Source organism: Leishmania braziliensis, assembly GCF_000002845.2.
Source record: "Leishmania braziliensis MHOM/BR/75/M2904 contig, possible fusion of chromosomes 20 and 34".
Taxonomy (NCBI): Eukaryota; Euglenozoa; class Kinetoplastea; order Trypanosomatida; family Trypanosomatidae; genus Leishmania; species Leishmania braziliensis.
This window is the reverse complement of record NC_017947.1, coordinates 1,314,537-1,327,780: the sequence shown is the minus strand read 5'-3', so window position 1 is coordinate 1,327,780 and position 13,244 is coordinate 1,314,537. Positions and strand designations below refer to the sequence as shown.

The following is a 13,244-nucleotide window of genomic DNA, read 5'->3' as shown; positions in this document are numbered from 1 at the left end:
CAGGCAGACCTAACACAAACGACCACTCATCCACCTCGTAGTCTCTTGATGACGAACGAGTGAGTGAGCGGAGCACGTTTGGGCAACGGTAGGTGAGGGGGTGGTGGTGGTGATGGGGGAGGGAGGGGGAGCAAATATATGAGCTTGCAAAAAGGAATGGAGGAATAAGAATACAGAAAAGCGGACGAAAAGAAGGTAAGCAAAACGAGGGAGAGGGCACACGTGCCACCGCCGCGTGTGTGCCGTCTGTTGGTACGCCTGCGCAATGCCACGGGTGATGACTCAGTGGAACGGCTAACAGAAAAGGAGGGGAGAAAACAAAAGAGAGAAGCAAGGAAAACGAATAATAAAAAGAAAGGCAAAAGGGAAAACGAAGCGCACACTTCTGGAGGAGCGCAGCGGGGGTGGCGTACGGAGGGAAGGCAGGAATGTTCGAGTGAGATAGGTGATCGTGGTGGTTTGGAGGACTGTAAGAGCGTGCGAGCACGAGTCAACTGCAGCAAAGGCCCCCCTAAAAAGAAAAAAAGAAGAGCGCACGTGTGGCAAGAGCAGCAAAATGTGCAGCGGTACGGCACGCGCCTCTCTCTTACTCACAAGCTGGGCGGGGGGGGGGGGGGGAACCGGTGGCACTTGCGGAGAGTCAGTCGAAGGAAGCGAGGCCCAAATTACTCAAACCCGCAAAAGAATCCGTTCCACTACGCGAGAGAAAGGGAGGCAGCACGGATGCCAACAATTCTTAAGCCAAAAGAGAAGGAGGATAGCAACGAGGAGGAAGTAACAGATTCACAAGGACATGTGAAAGACACCGAAAGGGTGCGGAGTCGAGCTTGCATGCACTTGCTGAATCATCGGCCAATACACTACTCGTCCAACATGTTCAAGAGTGCTGCGACTCACAGTGCGAGAGACGAGAGGGTGGTACATGTCCACACAAGCGTAACGCGCTTTGTCATTCCATGGAAAGACGACATACACTTCTCCGCCTTATTCTGGCTGGTATCAACGCTGCAAGACGAGTGCACGTGCCTGAGCAGCAGCGCGTCCCGCTCGGCATGTTATTGCTGTTGCTCTTTTCTTGTTTTTTTTTTTTTGTTGCCTTTCACTCCCGCACGCACACACCTCACCAGAAAGCTGCCGTACGGACAAGGCAACGCAGAACCAAACTCTGCCAAGACGACGTCCATTAAGTGGGAAGAAGAACGCGAGGAAAGGGGCGGCGCACCTCATCAGCGTAAAGAGAACGCAGAGGGAGAGAGAGAGTGTGTGTGTGTGGGACAACGGAGAGGGGCTGGTGTGAGGTGTGGCCAAGAGATGGGGGAAAAAAAGGGAGAGCACAAAAGCCGTTAAACTGTAGAGTTCATCCCTTTGCGGGGGTTGCACACCTGCGCCATCGACGGCGTGCCTACACGCCGACAGAACGCATGCACGGCTGGCTGTTGAAGCACCTCGCGGTCGTCGCTGGCATGAAGCACAAAGAAGGCCGGGGAGTAGGAGAAGAGTAGCTTGCGTATCGGCAACATGTCTCCCTCTCTTCTCTTGACCCGCGGCTGTGTCCCTCTGTGCAGTGCCTCGCTGCACGCAGTGCACCTAGCGCCGCATCACTCCTCCATCGTTCGCACGCCATGCGTGTGTGACGTATTCCTCATTTGTTCTTCTCTCTTACGAAGGGGCCCTGCCGCACATCCACCGATTCACCGGCCAGTGGAGAGGTACACCGCGTTGGAGAGACTGAGAGGAAGCGCCAAAAGGAACGGCTGCAGTCTGACGCTCGTCTTCGCAGAGAAGCCAGACTCCATCGTGAGCGCCACGTAGGGTGGAGATGCCTGCAAGGCCATCGGGAGGTAACAGGACGACCCGCCATTCAACTTGTTCCTCCCCCTCTCCCTCCCCTCCCCTACACTGCCCCAAAGCGAAAGCAGCGGTCAGCAGCGTGCACACCTTCCACCCATAAGTACAGATGAATCCCACCGGTGCGCGTCACTTTCGGTATCGCAGCTGTGTCATCTCTTACGCAAACTCGGCCTTCACGGCAGCCTCGATGGCCTCGAGTGCCGTTGTCACCTCGGCCTCCGTCGCCAGACTCTTGGGCACAATACGCAGCCCCGAGACGGCGTTCACCGGTTCATCTGTTGTGAAGACGTTTCGCACGACCGCCACTTTCTTCTTCTGCAGGGCATTGATGACGCGCTGGAGGCGGCTCTCCACCTTCTTCAGTCCCTCACTTTTGACGTATGCCCGCTGCACCGCAAGAAGAATCACCGGGGACACGTCGTCAATGCTGTCCACCAGCTTGATCTTCTCAGCGTTGAACCTCGCCTCACGAAGGTGGTTGCGCATGCGCCTCGTGTGCTTCTGCAGCTTGGCCACAAATGTGGCATCACGCGTCAGCACTTCGAGCGACTGTGAGACGGAGGCCGTAATGTAGGGGGGCAGCGACGCCGAGAAAACGTATGCCGTCGCACCGAGGCGCTGATGGTCGATCATATTCGACGCGCCAGCGCAGAAGCCACCGACAGCACCCATGGACGTGCTCAGGCTGCCAATGTACACATCCACATCCATCGTTGGGATGCTGAAATGCTCCGGGGTACCGCGCCCCGACTTGCCCAGTGCGCCAAAGCCGTAGCTGTCCTCCAGCACGAGACGGAATTTATACTCATGGCACAGCTCCAAGATATTTGGCAGCGGGCAGATCTCGCCCGTACCTGAAAAGACGCCCTCCGTTACGACGAAGCGGCGGTGCGGCTTGTGGTACTCGTCCTTTGCCACCACCTCCTTGAGCTTCTCCTCCAGGCTCTTCATGTTACAGTGCTTGTATGAGCGAATGTCAGAGCGGGACAGCATGCAGCCCTCCATCACGGAGGAGCTGACGCCGTCGTCGTACACAAGGTAGTCACCACGACCAGAGAAGCAGGAGATGAGGGTGGCAACGGTGGTATATGCGAAACTGTATACAATCGTGTCGTCTGTCTCAAGGAACGTGGCCAGGTCCTTCTCCACCAAAAGATGCGGCTTGATAGTACCGTAGAAGCTGCGAGGCCCGCAACTCCCCACGCCATAGGCGTTCACAGCCGTCCTCGCAACTTCGACGATCTCCGGCATCGTTGAGAAGGAGTGGAAATCGTAGGTGGCGAGGTCTAGACACTCCTCCGCCTCGGACGAGTCGGGCCGCACTATGGTGATGTGGCACCCCTTGCGTCCCACCACCTCGGTCAGCCCGTGATACTCCGGCACGGGCACGTTCGATGTCACCGAGCACTCACCACGGAACGGAATTGACTGAAATGCAGCAATACGACGCTCCTGCTCCTCAAGGGAAAGTACGTTCATCGAATTCGGCGGCTTCTCCCTCTCGCGGCAGCTGCAGCGCTGTAGCAGAAGATACGCAAGCGCGGCGGCAAAGAAAAGCTCTAGCATGATGTGCAACGGATGGTCCATCAGCTCCTGTGCCAGCATTTTCGATAGAGACGACATGTTTTCCGGTCGTTTGCCTTGTACAATGAAAAACAATGGAGAACAAGGGGAGAAGAAAGATCAGCAGGTGTGTCGAGGTGCGGCATACAAAGGCGGCAGTTGATGGAGTGCGCGCAGAGCGAAGAACAACAAGACCGGAGAACAGGAAAAGGAAAAAACGAGAGGAGTGCAACAGATGAAAGCGCAACAGTGGAAAAGAAACCCCCCAAAGAGGCGCGTTCTCCTGCTTGACTAGGGTTCACGGGGGGACATGTGCATTCGTTGGCGTGCAAAGTTCAATTTTTATGTTGGTTTTATTGTCTCGGGGAGAGCGAGGAGCAAGACGGAGAAGAGAAGAAAGAGACTACATAGTTGAGTGGTGCGGCTGCCACAGATCAGAGGAAACGTTGCTCAAGCATACGTCGAGCACAGAACGGTTCGCCAAGGATGGGGCGCCATCGGTGACGGTGGCGCAGCAGCACGTACGCACAACACGCAAATACCAGAAAAAAAATGTCTCTTTATATGCGCGCGCTGCGGCACCGTCCGGAGGGGAGAGAGAGGGCGACGGGGTGGGCGCCGAGTGGGAGACAAAAGCGCATCGTGCAGTGTGGGCTTTCAGGTCGTTCGACGAGAAGGAAAAAGAGGACGCATGTGTCTCTCCCTCCTTCCCTCCACACCACTCCACAAGGACGCCATGAGTGGGCTCACTTCAATCATCATCTTGTTGCCTTGGTAGCTATCGCTGCTGTTGGTGTGCCCTTCGACTTTCTTTTGTTCTTGTAGCGGAGAGTTGAGTAGTTGGCGTGTGCCTTCGCATTTGCGTTTGTATGGGCGTGCCTGTACGGCGACACGAGCCCGCAGTCAGTAAACGCCCCTTCACGTTGGCGCTCCTGCTCCCTCAGTACATATCAGGACAATAAATCAGAAGGTCAAGAGAAGAGGCGTGGCAGATCGCGCTCTGCAACTTGCTGCTCATAATCCAACGCGCGGAGCTGATGGATCCACGCCCACTGCAAGAAGATGTGGAGCAGAAGGCGAGCCTCGTTCGCTTCCTGTAGCAATATTGACTGTAACCTCCGTCGAAGCCATCGCTTCCACCGGTCAAAAAAGCTCTGCGCTACACGAAAAAGGGCCTCGTGACAGATGAATCGCGTACCAGCGCCAATGAGCGCACGACGCTGCCAAACGCGAAATGCCGCTGCCGCCACTCGTTGCGCCGTCCGCACCTGCAGAGGGAAAGTGAGGTAGCCCTCTAGGGTATGCAGGCGCCAACGGATCAGAGTAAAGCGAGCCAGCGACCGCTCGGCGGCGAATCGAATCTGCTCCACAGCCCGCAGCTGACGGCACTGATGCAGATGACACGTCCATGCGCGGAATCGAAGGTACGCATGCCGCTGGCGGCTCACCAGTCCCAGATGGACAGCTCTCCCCCGCTGTCGTACATGCGCTCGCGCCCACTGACGCCATTTATCCCATGCTGTGCGACAGACGCCGTTCAGCAACAACACACCTTCTCGTGCGGCAGCTTCGGCATAAAGTACCTCGCGGCACAACCGCCGCTCCGTCACTAATCGCCACCACGCAAAGCACCTGGCACCCACACGACGCCACAAAACAATCTGAGCACGGTGCTGGACGCGCCTCAAGGCAGCACGGCGAACCGCATAGAGACCCCACCGCAGGAAGCAACGCCACACTACCACCGTGTTCGCTGCTGCTCGAATGAGTTGAAGGTCGGCAAGCAGAGTGTCACGGCTTGATGTGCGTGCGCGCATGTGCTGTCGTAGCAGTGACTCAGAACACCAGGCAATGCGGCTACTCTCCCTGGGCGACGATGAGCTCGACCCCTGTGTAGCAAAGGGTCCGTTGCGCTGCCGCATCCATGCCGTTCCAGAGAGGTGCGTGAGCGGACAACGACAGGAAGAATATCGGCCACTGCAACCACACTGAGGAGAGCGAGGAAGCGCTCGACTCTCTGCGCCAGACGTCCAGATGGTCCTATCACGAGAAGCATAAAGAAACTCCAAGGTACCGCGACTACAAGCGCATCTTACGAGCGGAATGTATCACTTCGGATCGAGAGAGGGGAGGCTAGAGAGCTGAGAGTGGCAATTGTGCCAGAGTAGGAACCTAACTCGGCAACTGACGGGCGTTTCGGTGCTTTAAGGAATGCCTCACCCCCTTCTCTAAGTTTTGCGTTTGAAGTTACTGCTTACAATTTCGGTAGCTTCGACGCCTCATGAAACCGACAACGGTGGGCAATCTCGCGCTGCGAGTCGCAGCGCCGTCAGGCTCGTCCCTGTGAGTACATCAGCATATCGAGGAAAGAGAGGGCGCGCCGAAAAAGAGAGAAGAGTAGAGAAGAGCAGAAGGTGAAAAGAGGGGACGCGTGAGCATCGTCTGTGCATCAGAGTGGGGGTCAAGGAGAAACCTGAACGATAGCCGAGGGAGAAATACAAACACGAGGGCTCGCCAAAGGGCTGCGGGGAATGTGCGCCAAATCAACACTAACACACGAAGAGAAGTGCACATGTGGTGGAAAGCGCAAACGTGGCTACGTCATGGGCGCGCAGCCCTATCTTCAGTACGTGGTAGCCAGCTGAACTGACCTGCCATCCCAAATGCAACGTCAGGGGCGTCTTCAAGCTGCGCGCCTGCGGTGTTTCACCGGCTAGGGAAACGATAGGGACAACTTTATAGAGCAGAGAGAGACGCATTTGAGAGAACATGGTCGCGCAAAGCAGAGCATCGCAGCACCAAGGCTATGAGCAGAATGTCTTCTTTCACGATCGCTGCTGCATACTGTTTAAACGTGGTATACACACTTCGATGACAACGGTCACTTCCGTGTGTGGTATTTCAGGGTCCAGTAACCTCACTCTGTGAAGAGAGAACAGGGGGTGCCCTCCACTCCCCTCCCATCCCAAACCACCTCTGGCGGCGACAGGGCCAAGCATCTACACCACAGAGAAGGTCAGAGAGATGCAGCGCTGCTGGTGCCAGCGGGCAGGTCCTGGATGGTGCTGCGTCGGAGTGGCCTACGCAAGTGAGCACGTTTGACTCACCCATACGATGAGCAGAGCGGCAGCATGGCTCGAGTGTGCCCCACTTGACCCTCGCTGCGTACTGACGTGGGGAGACTGACTGTGTCACCCCGAGAGGGATGCACCAGGCGGCGACCGGCATAGCGGGAGTGGCCGTGAGGCGACCTGCGAGGCGGGTAAGGTGTGCAGAGTTAGAAGCAGGGGCCATGCTCCGATGCCTGGGTAGGCGCACTGCTGTAGCGCGTGTCCGCAGCTGCTTCGCACCCCACACGCGATCGCCCCGTGAGAGGCCGTCGAGTAGAGTGGCGTTAAGCTTCTGCTACGGGGGAGAGAGCTCACACGCTGAAAAGAGAAGTGCTTAAGGTACACGTACGCGCGGGGATTCATTGAGTTCAAGCGAGCAACACGAGTTCGTGCGTAGGAGAGAGCGCGCAGAAGCGTGGTGAGCCTTGTCTTGTGAAGCTGCCTGCGTTGGTACTGGGCGCGTTTCCTCTATCCATTGCACAGAGAGAGAGACTTTTCGAGCCAACTGTTCAGAGCAAAAGAGAGACTTCTGCAACTCCAGAAGGCAGAATGTCGTTGTTTCTGAAGTAGATGCGTCCGCAGCGGCAAAGACAAGATTGAACAGAGGTCGGTGGACAGGTGTACGCTAACGCACAAGAGCAAAAAGGGCATGTCGAGTTCGAGACCGAGCTCCGCAGAGCATAATGGCGTATGTTCGCTGGCAGGGTTCCTCATGCATCTCTAGAGCAGCCGAAGATGTCTCAGTTGACACGATGCTTCTTGTGTCGGCGCCGCGGCCTGCCCTCCAACGCGTGGAGCACTGTCCGGGCACACGCGCATAGATCGGGGTAGAGCGTCGCTAGCTGAGAGTCGTTCCGCCACATGTACTGAACGGTCCCCTTGCACCACTCGTTGCCGTCAGGGAGCGGGACTTCGAAGTATACGTCGTGGAGCCCCTGCCAGTCCTCGCGATGCCGCTCCGACGCCGCCCTCACAAATGCCGTTATAAAGCTCGCGAAGAAAACTGTGCTGTCCAGCGTTGCCCGTATAGTGAGCTTCTCTTCGAGACCCTGCCCCTCTATTTCTTCCAGGTCGGCCGTCTTGCTGACGAGCTGGTGCAACAAGAGAACGTAGTTCACTACGATCGAGCCAACCGGGTTTGGGACACCAGCCAGGGTCTGGGCGACGAGAGCGTGCAGGCACTTCATGTCTGCTGCATGGCTCACCGCGGCATTGCCGTACTTGTGCAGGGAAGACTCCTCCTCAGAGAGAAAGTGCGTGTGGAAGAAAGACCACTGCGCTGGCGAAAGGAGTTCCTTGGCGCGACTCGCGTACACGTTGTGCGACAGCACATGCCAGTCACAGAGACACGTCTGCCGGGATAGCGCCTCTGCCACCACTTGGATACATCGGTGACCCTCGAACCTCGAGATGATGGCGTTCAGATTCGGGCAAGTCAACCAGAAGAGCGTGGCGCCAACAGCTGCCGTGCGTCCGTTGCGGCCATTCTTGCCGGCGGTAATGCACAAGACACACGCCTCACCGTGCTCCGCGCATGTAAAGAGCAGAGCGTCAGCGATACGGTAGCGATGTGGATCTGCCGCCTCAGCGTAAGCGTTGTACTTTGCTCCAGGGGCGGTACCCGTAGCCCTTCTCGCATCCGACATCACAACGAGAGAGAGAGACAGTCCACAGACAGATACACTCGCACATACATGTAGCTGCTTCCGCCGAGAGAAAGCGAGGGAGAGAGACGGCACCTCACAAGCAGGCACCAGTATCTACACGCTCATGTTAGGCGTCCGCCATGACGCAGCCAATAAAGGAATATATATATCGAGAAGATGAGAAGAAGATGCGGAATAGCGACGAGATGAAGCGACAGAAAATGGCGTTGTGCTCCTTGAGGCACAGGCAGATCGGCGACACGCAGCGAATGTCAGTCTCGGCGGCGCCGGAAGCGTCGGCACGCCTTGGCTCTTTGGAAAAGAGAGCGCGCCAGTGAAACCAACCGATGCATCCCGAAGGAAAAGAGGCCGCCGCAAAGCGGAGGTGGGGGGAAGTAGTTGAACGGAACACACGGTCTCCCGCGCAACATCAGCTCCTACAATTGCACAGCTCGTGTCGGTATGCTGCCTCACCCACGCAAGGGAAAAAAAGAAGACGAGCCCCAGTACAACAAAGCACGCGATGGGGTAGAGGTGAAGCGCGCCCACTACACCTCCGACTCACGACAGAAAAGCCGAGGGGATCCAAACAGCATAAAATAAAGAGATGGCCGAAGGGTCGGGAAAACAGCGGTGCTGCCAGGCAGCAGAGAACATGACATGCTGAGGCACAAGAGGACAAAGTATTGTACATTCCACGCTTGTGCGAGGGCAGGAAAAGCGCGGTGAAGAAACAGAGGGAGAAAGCGTGAGCGCCATGTCGTCTTGCGCGATTACGTCGTCTCGCCCACCCTTACACCGCCCACGCTCACAGCTGAGAGACACGTCCCACAAAAGAAGACAAACAAAGAGCAAGCTGATAACGCCGGGTGTGAGTCTGATCGACCATTTCCTGCGACACACAAACGTTATCTCCGACACAGATGCTACACGTGAAAGGGACACTATAAAGGGCAGACACAGCTCACAGACCGTAGATCTCGTTCACCTCCGCAATTGTGAACTCTGTCTTTTTAGGCTTGCTCATGCGATTGACTGACGCTTGCAGCGCCTTCTTGGATATCTTGGCCGACTTGATGTCCTCTGGATGAAACGCGTAGAGGCGCTCGCTCTCCATCATCTTTGCCTTCTTGCGCACGAGTGTTTCGTCGTAGAGCCGCCGCACACTGGCGTCCGTCTCCTCCGCAGTCAGGGTCTTCCTGGCAGCAGTCGCAACTTTGCCGTTTGCATAGCCCATCGCCTCAGCAGCCGCCATGGCGTCCATCTCCTGCCGCAGTCTCTGCCGCCGTTCCATCTCGGTATCGACCTGGCGCTGAACACTCTTCTGCAGTGTCTCCTGCGAGATGGTCTGCGAGGCGGCCACAGGGTAGTAGCGCGCATCTAACTTCATCAGGGTGTCCTCCTTGTGCAATAGGGACTGCGTGTAGAGGCGATCCACGAGGCGTTCCTCTTGCTCAGCGGTAAGGTATATGCAGCCCGGTGCCACCATGTCGTATGCTTCAGCGTCTTGAGCCATGACGGCAAGTAGAAGAAAGTGGAAAGGGTTACACGCGCACGTTCGCCTCTCAGGAGAGACCCATTTCACACGCAGCCGGGAAAGTGACCTCAGCCCCTCCGTCAGTGGACTTGCTGAATGGGCTGAATGCTGAGCAGTGCGCTTCAGTCCTAACAAAACGTGAGAAAATGTGGTGCGGAGTGGAGGACTTGACGGATAGCTTCAAACTCCTCTACACCAGATAGACCTCGAGAGGAGCACAGAGGGAGAGGAGACGACACCTGGCCCTTGCGATGCATTCAATGAGTCTCACCAGTGCCGCACATTACACGGGTTTTACAACGCGTCTCAATGACACAGTCAACGGCCGTATGCACGGGGGCGGGGATGGAAGCACAAAAGGGCCACGTGGAGAGTGGGCGAGTTCATACCAACGAGCACGAGAGAAGGCGAGGAAGTGCATAGCTGTGAAGGTCAGTAGCGCTGCGGTGCGCTAACGCAGAAGAACGCGCGCACAGGCCTCTTTATGGCTGTCAACCTGATGAAGAGGAAAGGGGGGTGGGTGCAGAGGAGTGCAACACCTCCATCTGACTCACACATCCGCTGAGGGGGAGACGGGCGCACGAGTGGTGACAGCTGATTCCTGGGGGTGAGATGGTAAAAATTAACCCCTTTTTGATCCGTTACCTTTGTCTTTTCCTTCTTGCTTCCTCGTTGGATATTCCCCCCCCCCGTTCTGTCAGGGGCGATGACACGCGATTGTCAGGGCACCACCAAAAGGGAATCGCGTGCCGCGTGAGTAATCCCCGTTCGCTGAGATCATATCGAGGCACCTTTTCATTCGCCTCCGCCCCCTCATACGGCTCGCATCACCTCCTCTGAGTTCGGAGTAGTGAGGTGGACAAGAACAAAGCAAAGCGAGCACCTCCTCTGCAACCGTACAGGCTCCACACTGCTTGTTTGTGGGGCGACGGAAATGCGTATCGGTGCAAGATGTGATAGGGTATCTTTTCCGTCCTTCACAACAGCACGCGCCCCCCCCCCCGCCTCTCGCCTCGTACGTGAAGGAGAGAAACCGGTGCACATCGATACACACGGAGGAAGGGGAAAGGACAGAGAGAGAGAAAGAGGGGGAAAGAAGTACGTGCGTGCAACGGCTTACGAGTTCGTTGCCAAGAAGCGTACTGCAACCCGTGAAGTCAAGAGAAAGAGAAAGGGGAAGGGAATGCGCGAAAAAGAGGCGCCGAGTAAAGGGAAAAAAGAGAAACAAGGAGAAACCTAAAAGAGTGAGTAAACGAGGAACGTGAATGGAGAAAGTGTGTGGCGCGGTGCTGTGGAGGCGCCCAATACGTGCACGTCCTTGAAGGTAGAACCACCCTTCTGGGAGAGTGAGGTAAAGGGAGAAAGACAGCTTGGGGGAGAGGAGGAGGAGGGGGGAATAAACCAACCGCACGATGGACTGAGAAGAAAGAGAAAAACGTATGGCAGTAGGAGCCCAGCAGCTACACTAAACGAAAGAAGAATATTTACACGAGTGAAAATCAAAAATACGAAAAAGACTCAGCACGCGCATGTGTCGTCGTCTGCGTGAACACGTGGAGGGTGACGGTGCGGGGCTGCTGAGTGAGTCGCAACGTAGCACTATTCATAGGAAGCAACACAGAGAAGGTACCTTTGAGTGGTCGACCAAAACTTACTCTTCACAAAGACACTAGCTCGCATGTACGCGGGCCGAATCGCCTGCCTGCTCAACCGCCCACCACCAGCGTCTTCTTCGCCCATCACGCACCCCTCTTGTTGTTGTTGTGGCGCATGAAGGCGTTGGTGATGTTCTTGTCGTGCGTGTGGTAGTGCTCCAGCGCCTTGTGCGTTTTGACGTCCAGGTCCACCACGCCGACACGGTAAACGTCGTGGCTGTGGCGAACAAAGCAGCCACCACCCACCTCTGGGGGAACATCGGTCAGAACCGAGTAGTCGCTAACAGATTCCTCCGATTCGCTCCTTCGACACGAGACCGCAATCATCAGAGACACGTCTTTGGCTGTTGTGGAGACGTAAAAGCGGTCGAGGCATGCTGCGTAGTCCAAAGATGGCACCACATACCGAGGGTTTGCACAACTCAGTCCCTTGTAAGCCTCCTCATCAGTAAACGAGGTGCAGCTACAGAGGGTTTCCGAGTCTACATCCACGACAATCCATTGAACATCCTTTTTGTTTTGTGCAACAGACCAGTGGTGGAGCAGCTGTGCGTCCAGGACTGGCACCGAGCGCGACTGAATCTCTTCCGGCAACGCATCTGCGTTGGCAGGGGCGCAGCCGTAAAGCTGTAGGTGGGCTAAGGGAACTAGCACCCCTGAGGCATCGATGGCGTCCGCGATGCCGTTCAGTTCCTCGACCGTCAGTGTTTCTGGGTTGCCTGGGTGGTTGACCTTGCGGGATGCGTGGTAGCTGATCACCCTCAGGTTGTTCTGTGGGCTGTGCATGAGTCGCTGCAGCCCATCGCGCGACGAGAGGTTGGGACGAAACAAGTAATTCGGGCAGTAGGGGGCACTGCCCCCCTTGGCGCTGCTCGCACTGCCGTGCAGTCCTGCCGCAGCCACCGACGCCGGTGCCTCCTCCGCACTATCTCGTATCCTCTTGTAACACAGCATCTGGGCGTAGCGGCAGTGGCGGTGCTTCGTCTCCTCGATCCAGTGGGCTGCGCCATCCACCACGATACCTACAATGTGTGGTGGCTGCCACGCGCTCTTCGGCTTTACTTCCACCGTGTAGTCGGCAACCCGACCGGCCTCCTCGGGCGCAGTCACGCCTATCCGGAGCAGCTGTGCGGGATCGTTGGTAAAGTTGGGCACTAATGTCGCCTCCGATGCGCCTTTCATCAGGGTGTGAAACTTCGCCGGCACGACGCTTGCAATGGCTGCATAGAGATCTGCGGAGAGTGGTACGACCTTCCGCCCACCAGCGTACGCCTCCAGCGCGCGGTAGCACTCAGGGCACTCCTGTAGTCCCGCGTTGCGAATGCGCAGGGCGGCGCGCTGCGTGGCGGCACCAGTAAGGCGCGATGACGATGAGCTCAAGGCGCTAGACACAAAACGCAGAGGCAGGTCGACCACCACATTGCACTTTCCAGCGCCGAGAAAGAGAATGAAAGAGGCATCCATCGCTGGTGCAGCGCTGTGACTAACCCGAAGACCTCCTAGGAAGAGGGTGCAAAGCTGATACGCCGTGTGCGTGTGCATGTATGTCTCCTGACGGAGAGACTGACTCAGAAGGTGAGTGTTTGACCGTTCCAAACAACCGCGTATCGCTCTCTCGCGGTATGGAGGCGCGAAGGTCATCGGAATGTCGCCAAACATCAGAGGTAGAGAGAGCGCGGAAAGGAAGTGCGTGCGGTGGAGAGAGAGGGGGAAAAAAAAGCAAAGCCAAACCAAACCGCCGCGCGTGTCCAGTAACACCGCCAAATGATGCCACACATACTCTTCGTGAGGAAGTACATTTTGCTCGTGCTGCTCGTGTGTTGGCCGGTGAACTGCAAAGGCAGCAGTCATTCAGGCAGAAACGTCGACTTCACTGATTCGT

General features: G+C 56.7%; 5 protein-coding genes across 5 annotated transcripts; all 5 read right to left on the bottom strand.

The window, feature by feature from the left end:
- Positions 1-2,007: 2,007 nt before the first annotated feature.
- Positions 2,008-3,474, bottom strand: LBRM_20_3330 (serine palmitoyltransferase-like protein; the record flags this gene model as incomplete). Its single annotated transcript, XM_001564563.2, has 1 exon — positions 2,008-3,474. The coding sequence occupies one exon, from the start codon at positions 3,472-3,474 to the stop codon at positions 2,008-2,010; it is 1,467 nt and encodes a 488-aa protein (XP_001564613.2).
- Positions 3,475-4,385: 911 nt separating this feature from the next.
- Positions 4,386-5,336, bottom strand: LBRM_20_3320 (conserved hypothetical protein; the record flags this gene model as incomplete). The annotated part of the gene is made up of 1 exon (XM_001564562.2): positions 4,386-5,336. One exon carries the CDS (start codon positions 5,334-5,336, stop codon positions 4,386-4,388), a length of 951 nt encoding a protein of 316 aa, XP_001564612.2.
- Positions 5,337-7,264: 1,928 nt separating this feature from the next.
- Positions 7,265-8,170, bottom strand: LBRM_20_3310 (conserved hypothetical protein; the record flags this gene model as incomplete). The annotated part of the gene is made up of 1 exon (XM_001564561.1): positions 7,265-8,170. The coding sequence occupies one exon, from the start codon at positions 8,168-8,170 to the stop codon at positions 7,265-7,267; it is 906 nt and encodes a 301-aa protein (XP_001564611.1).
- A 964-nt stretch (positions 8,171-9,134) lies between these two features.
- Positions 9,135-9,686, bottom strand: LBRM_20_3300 (conserved hypothetical protein; the record flags this gene model as incomplete). Its single annotated transcript, XM_001564560.1, has 1 exon — positions 9,135-9,686. The coding sequence occupies one exon, from the start codon at positions 9,684-9,686 to the stop codon at positions 9,135-9,137; it is 552 nt and encodes a 183-aa protein (XP_001564610.1).
- A 1,760-nt stretch (positions 9,687-11,446) lies between these two features.
- On the bottom strand, positions 11,447-12,826 carry LBRM_20_3290 (conserved hypothetical protein; the record flags this gene model as incomplete). The annotated part of the gene is made up of 1 exon (XM_001564559.1): positions 11,447-12,826. One exon carries the CDS (start codon positions 12,824-12,826, stop codon positions 11,447-11,449), a length of 1,380 nt encoding a protein of 459 aa, XP_001564609.1.
- Between the last annotated feature and the right edge of the window lie 418 nt (positions 12,827-13,244).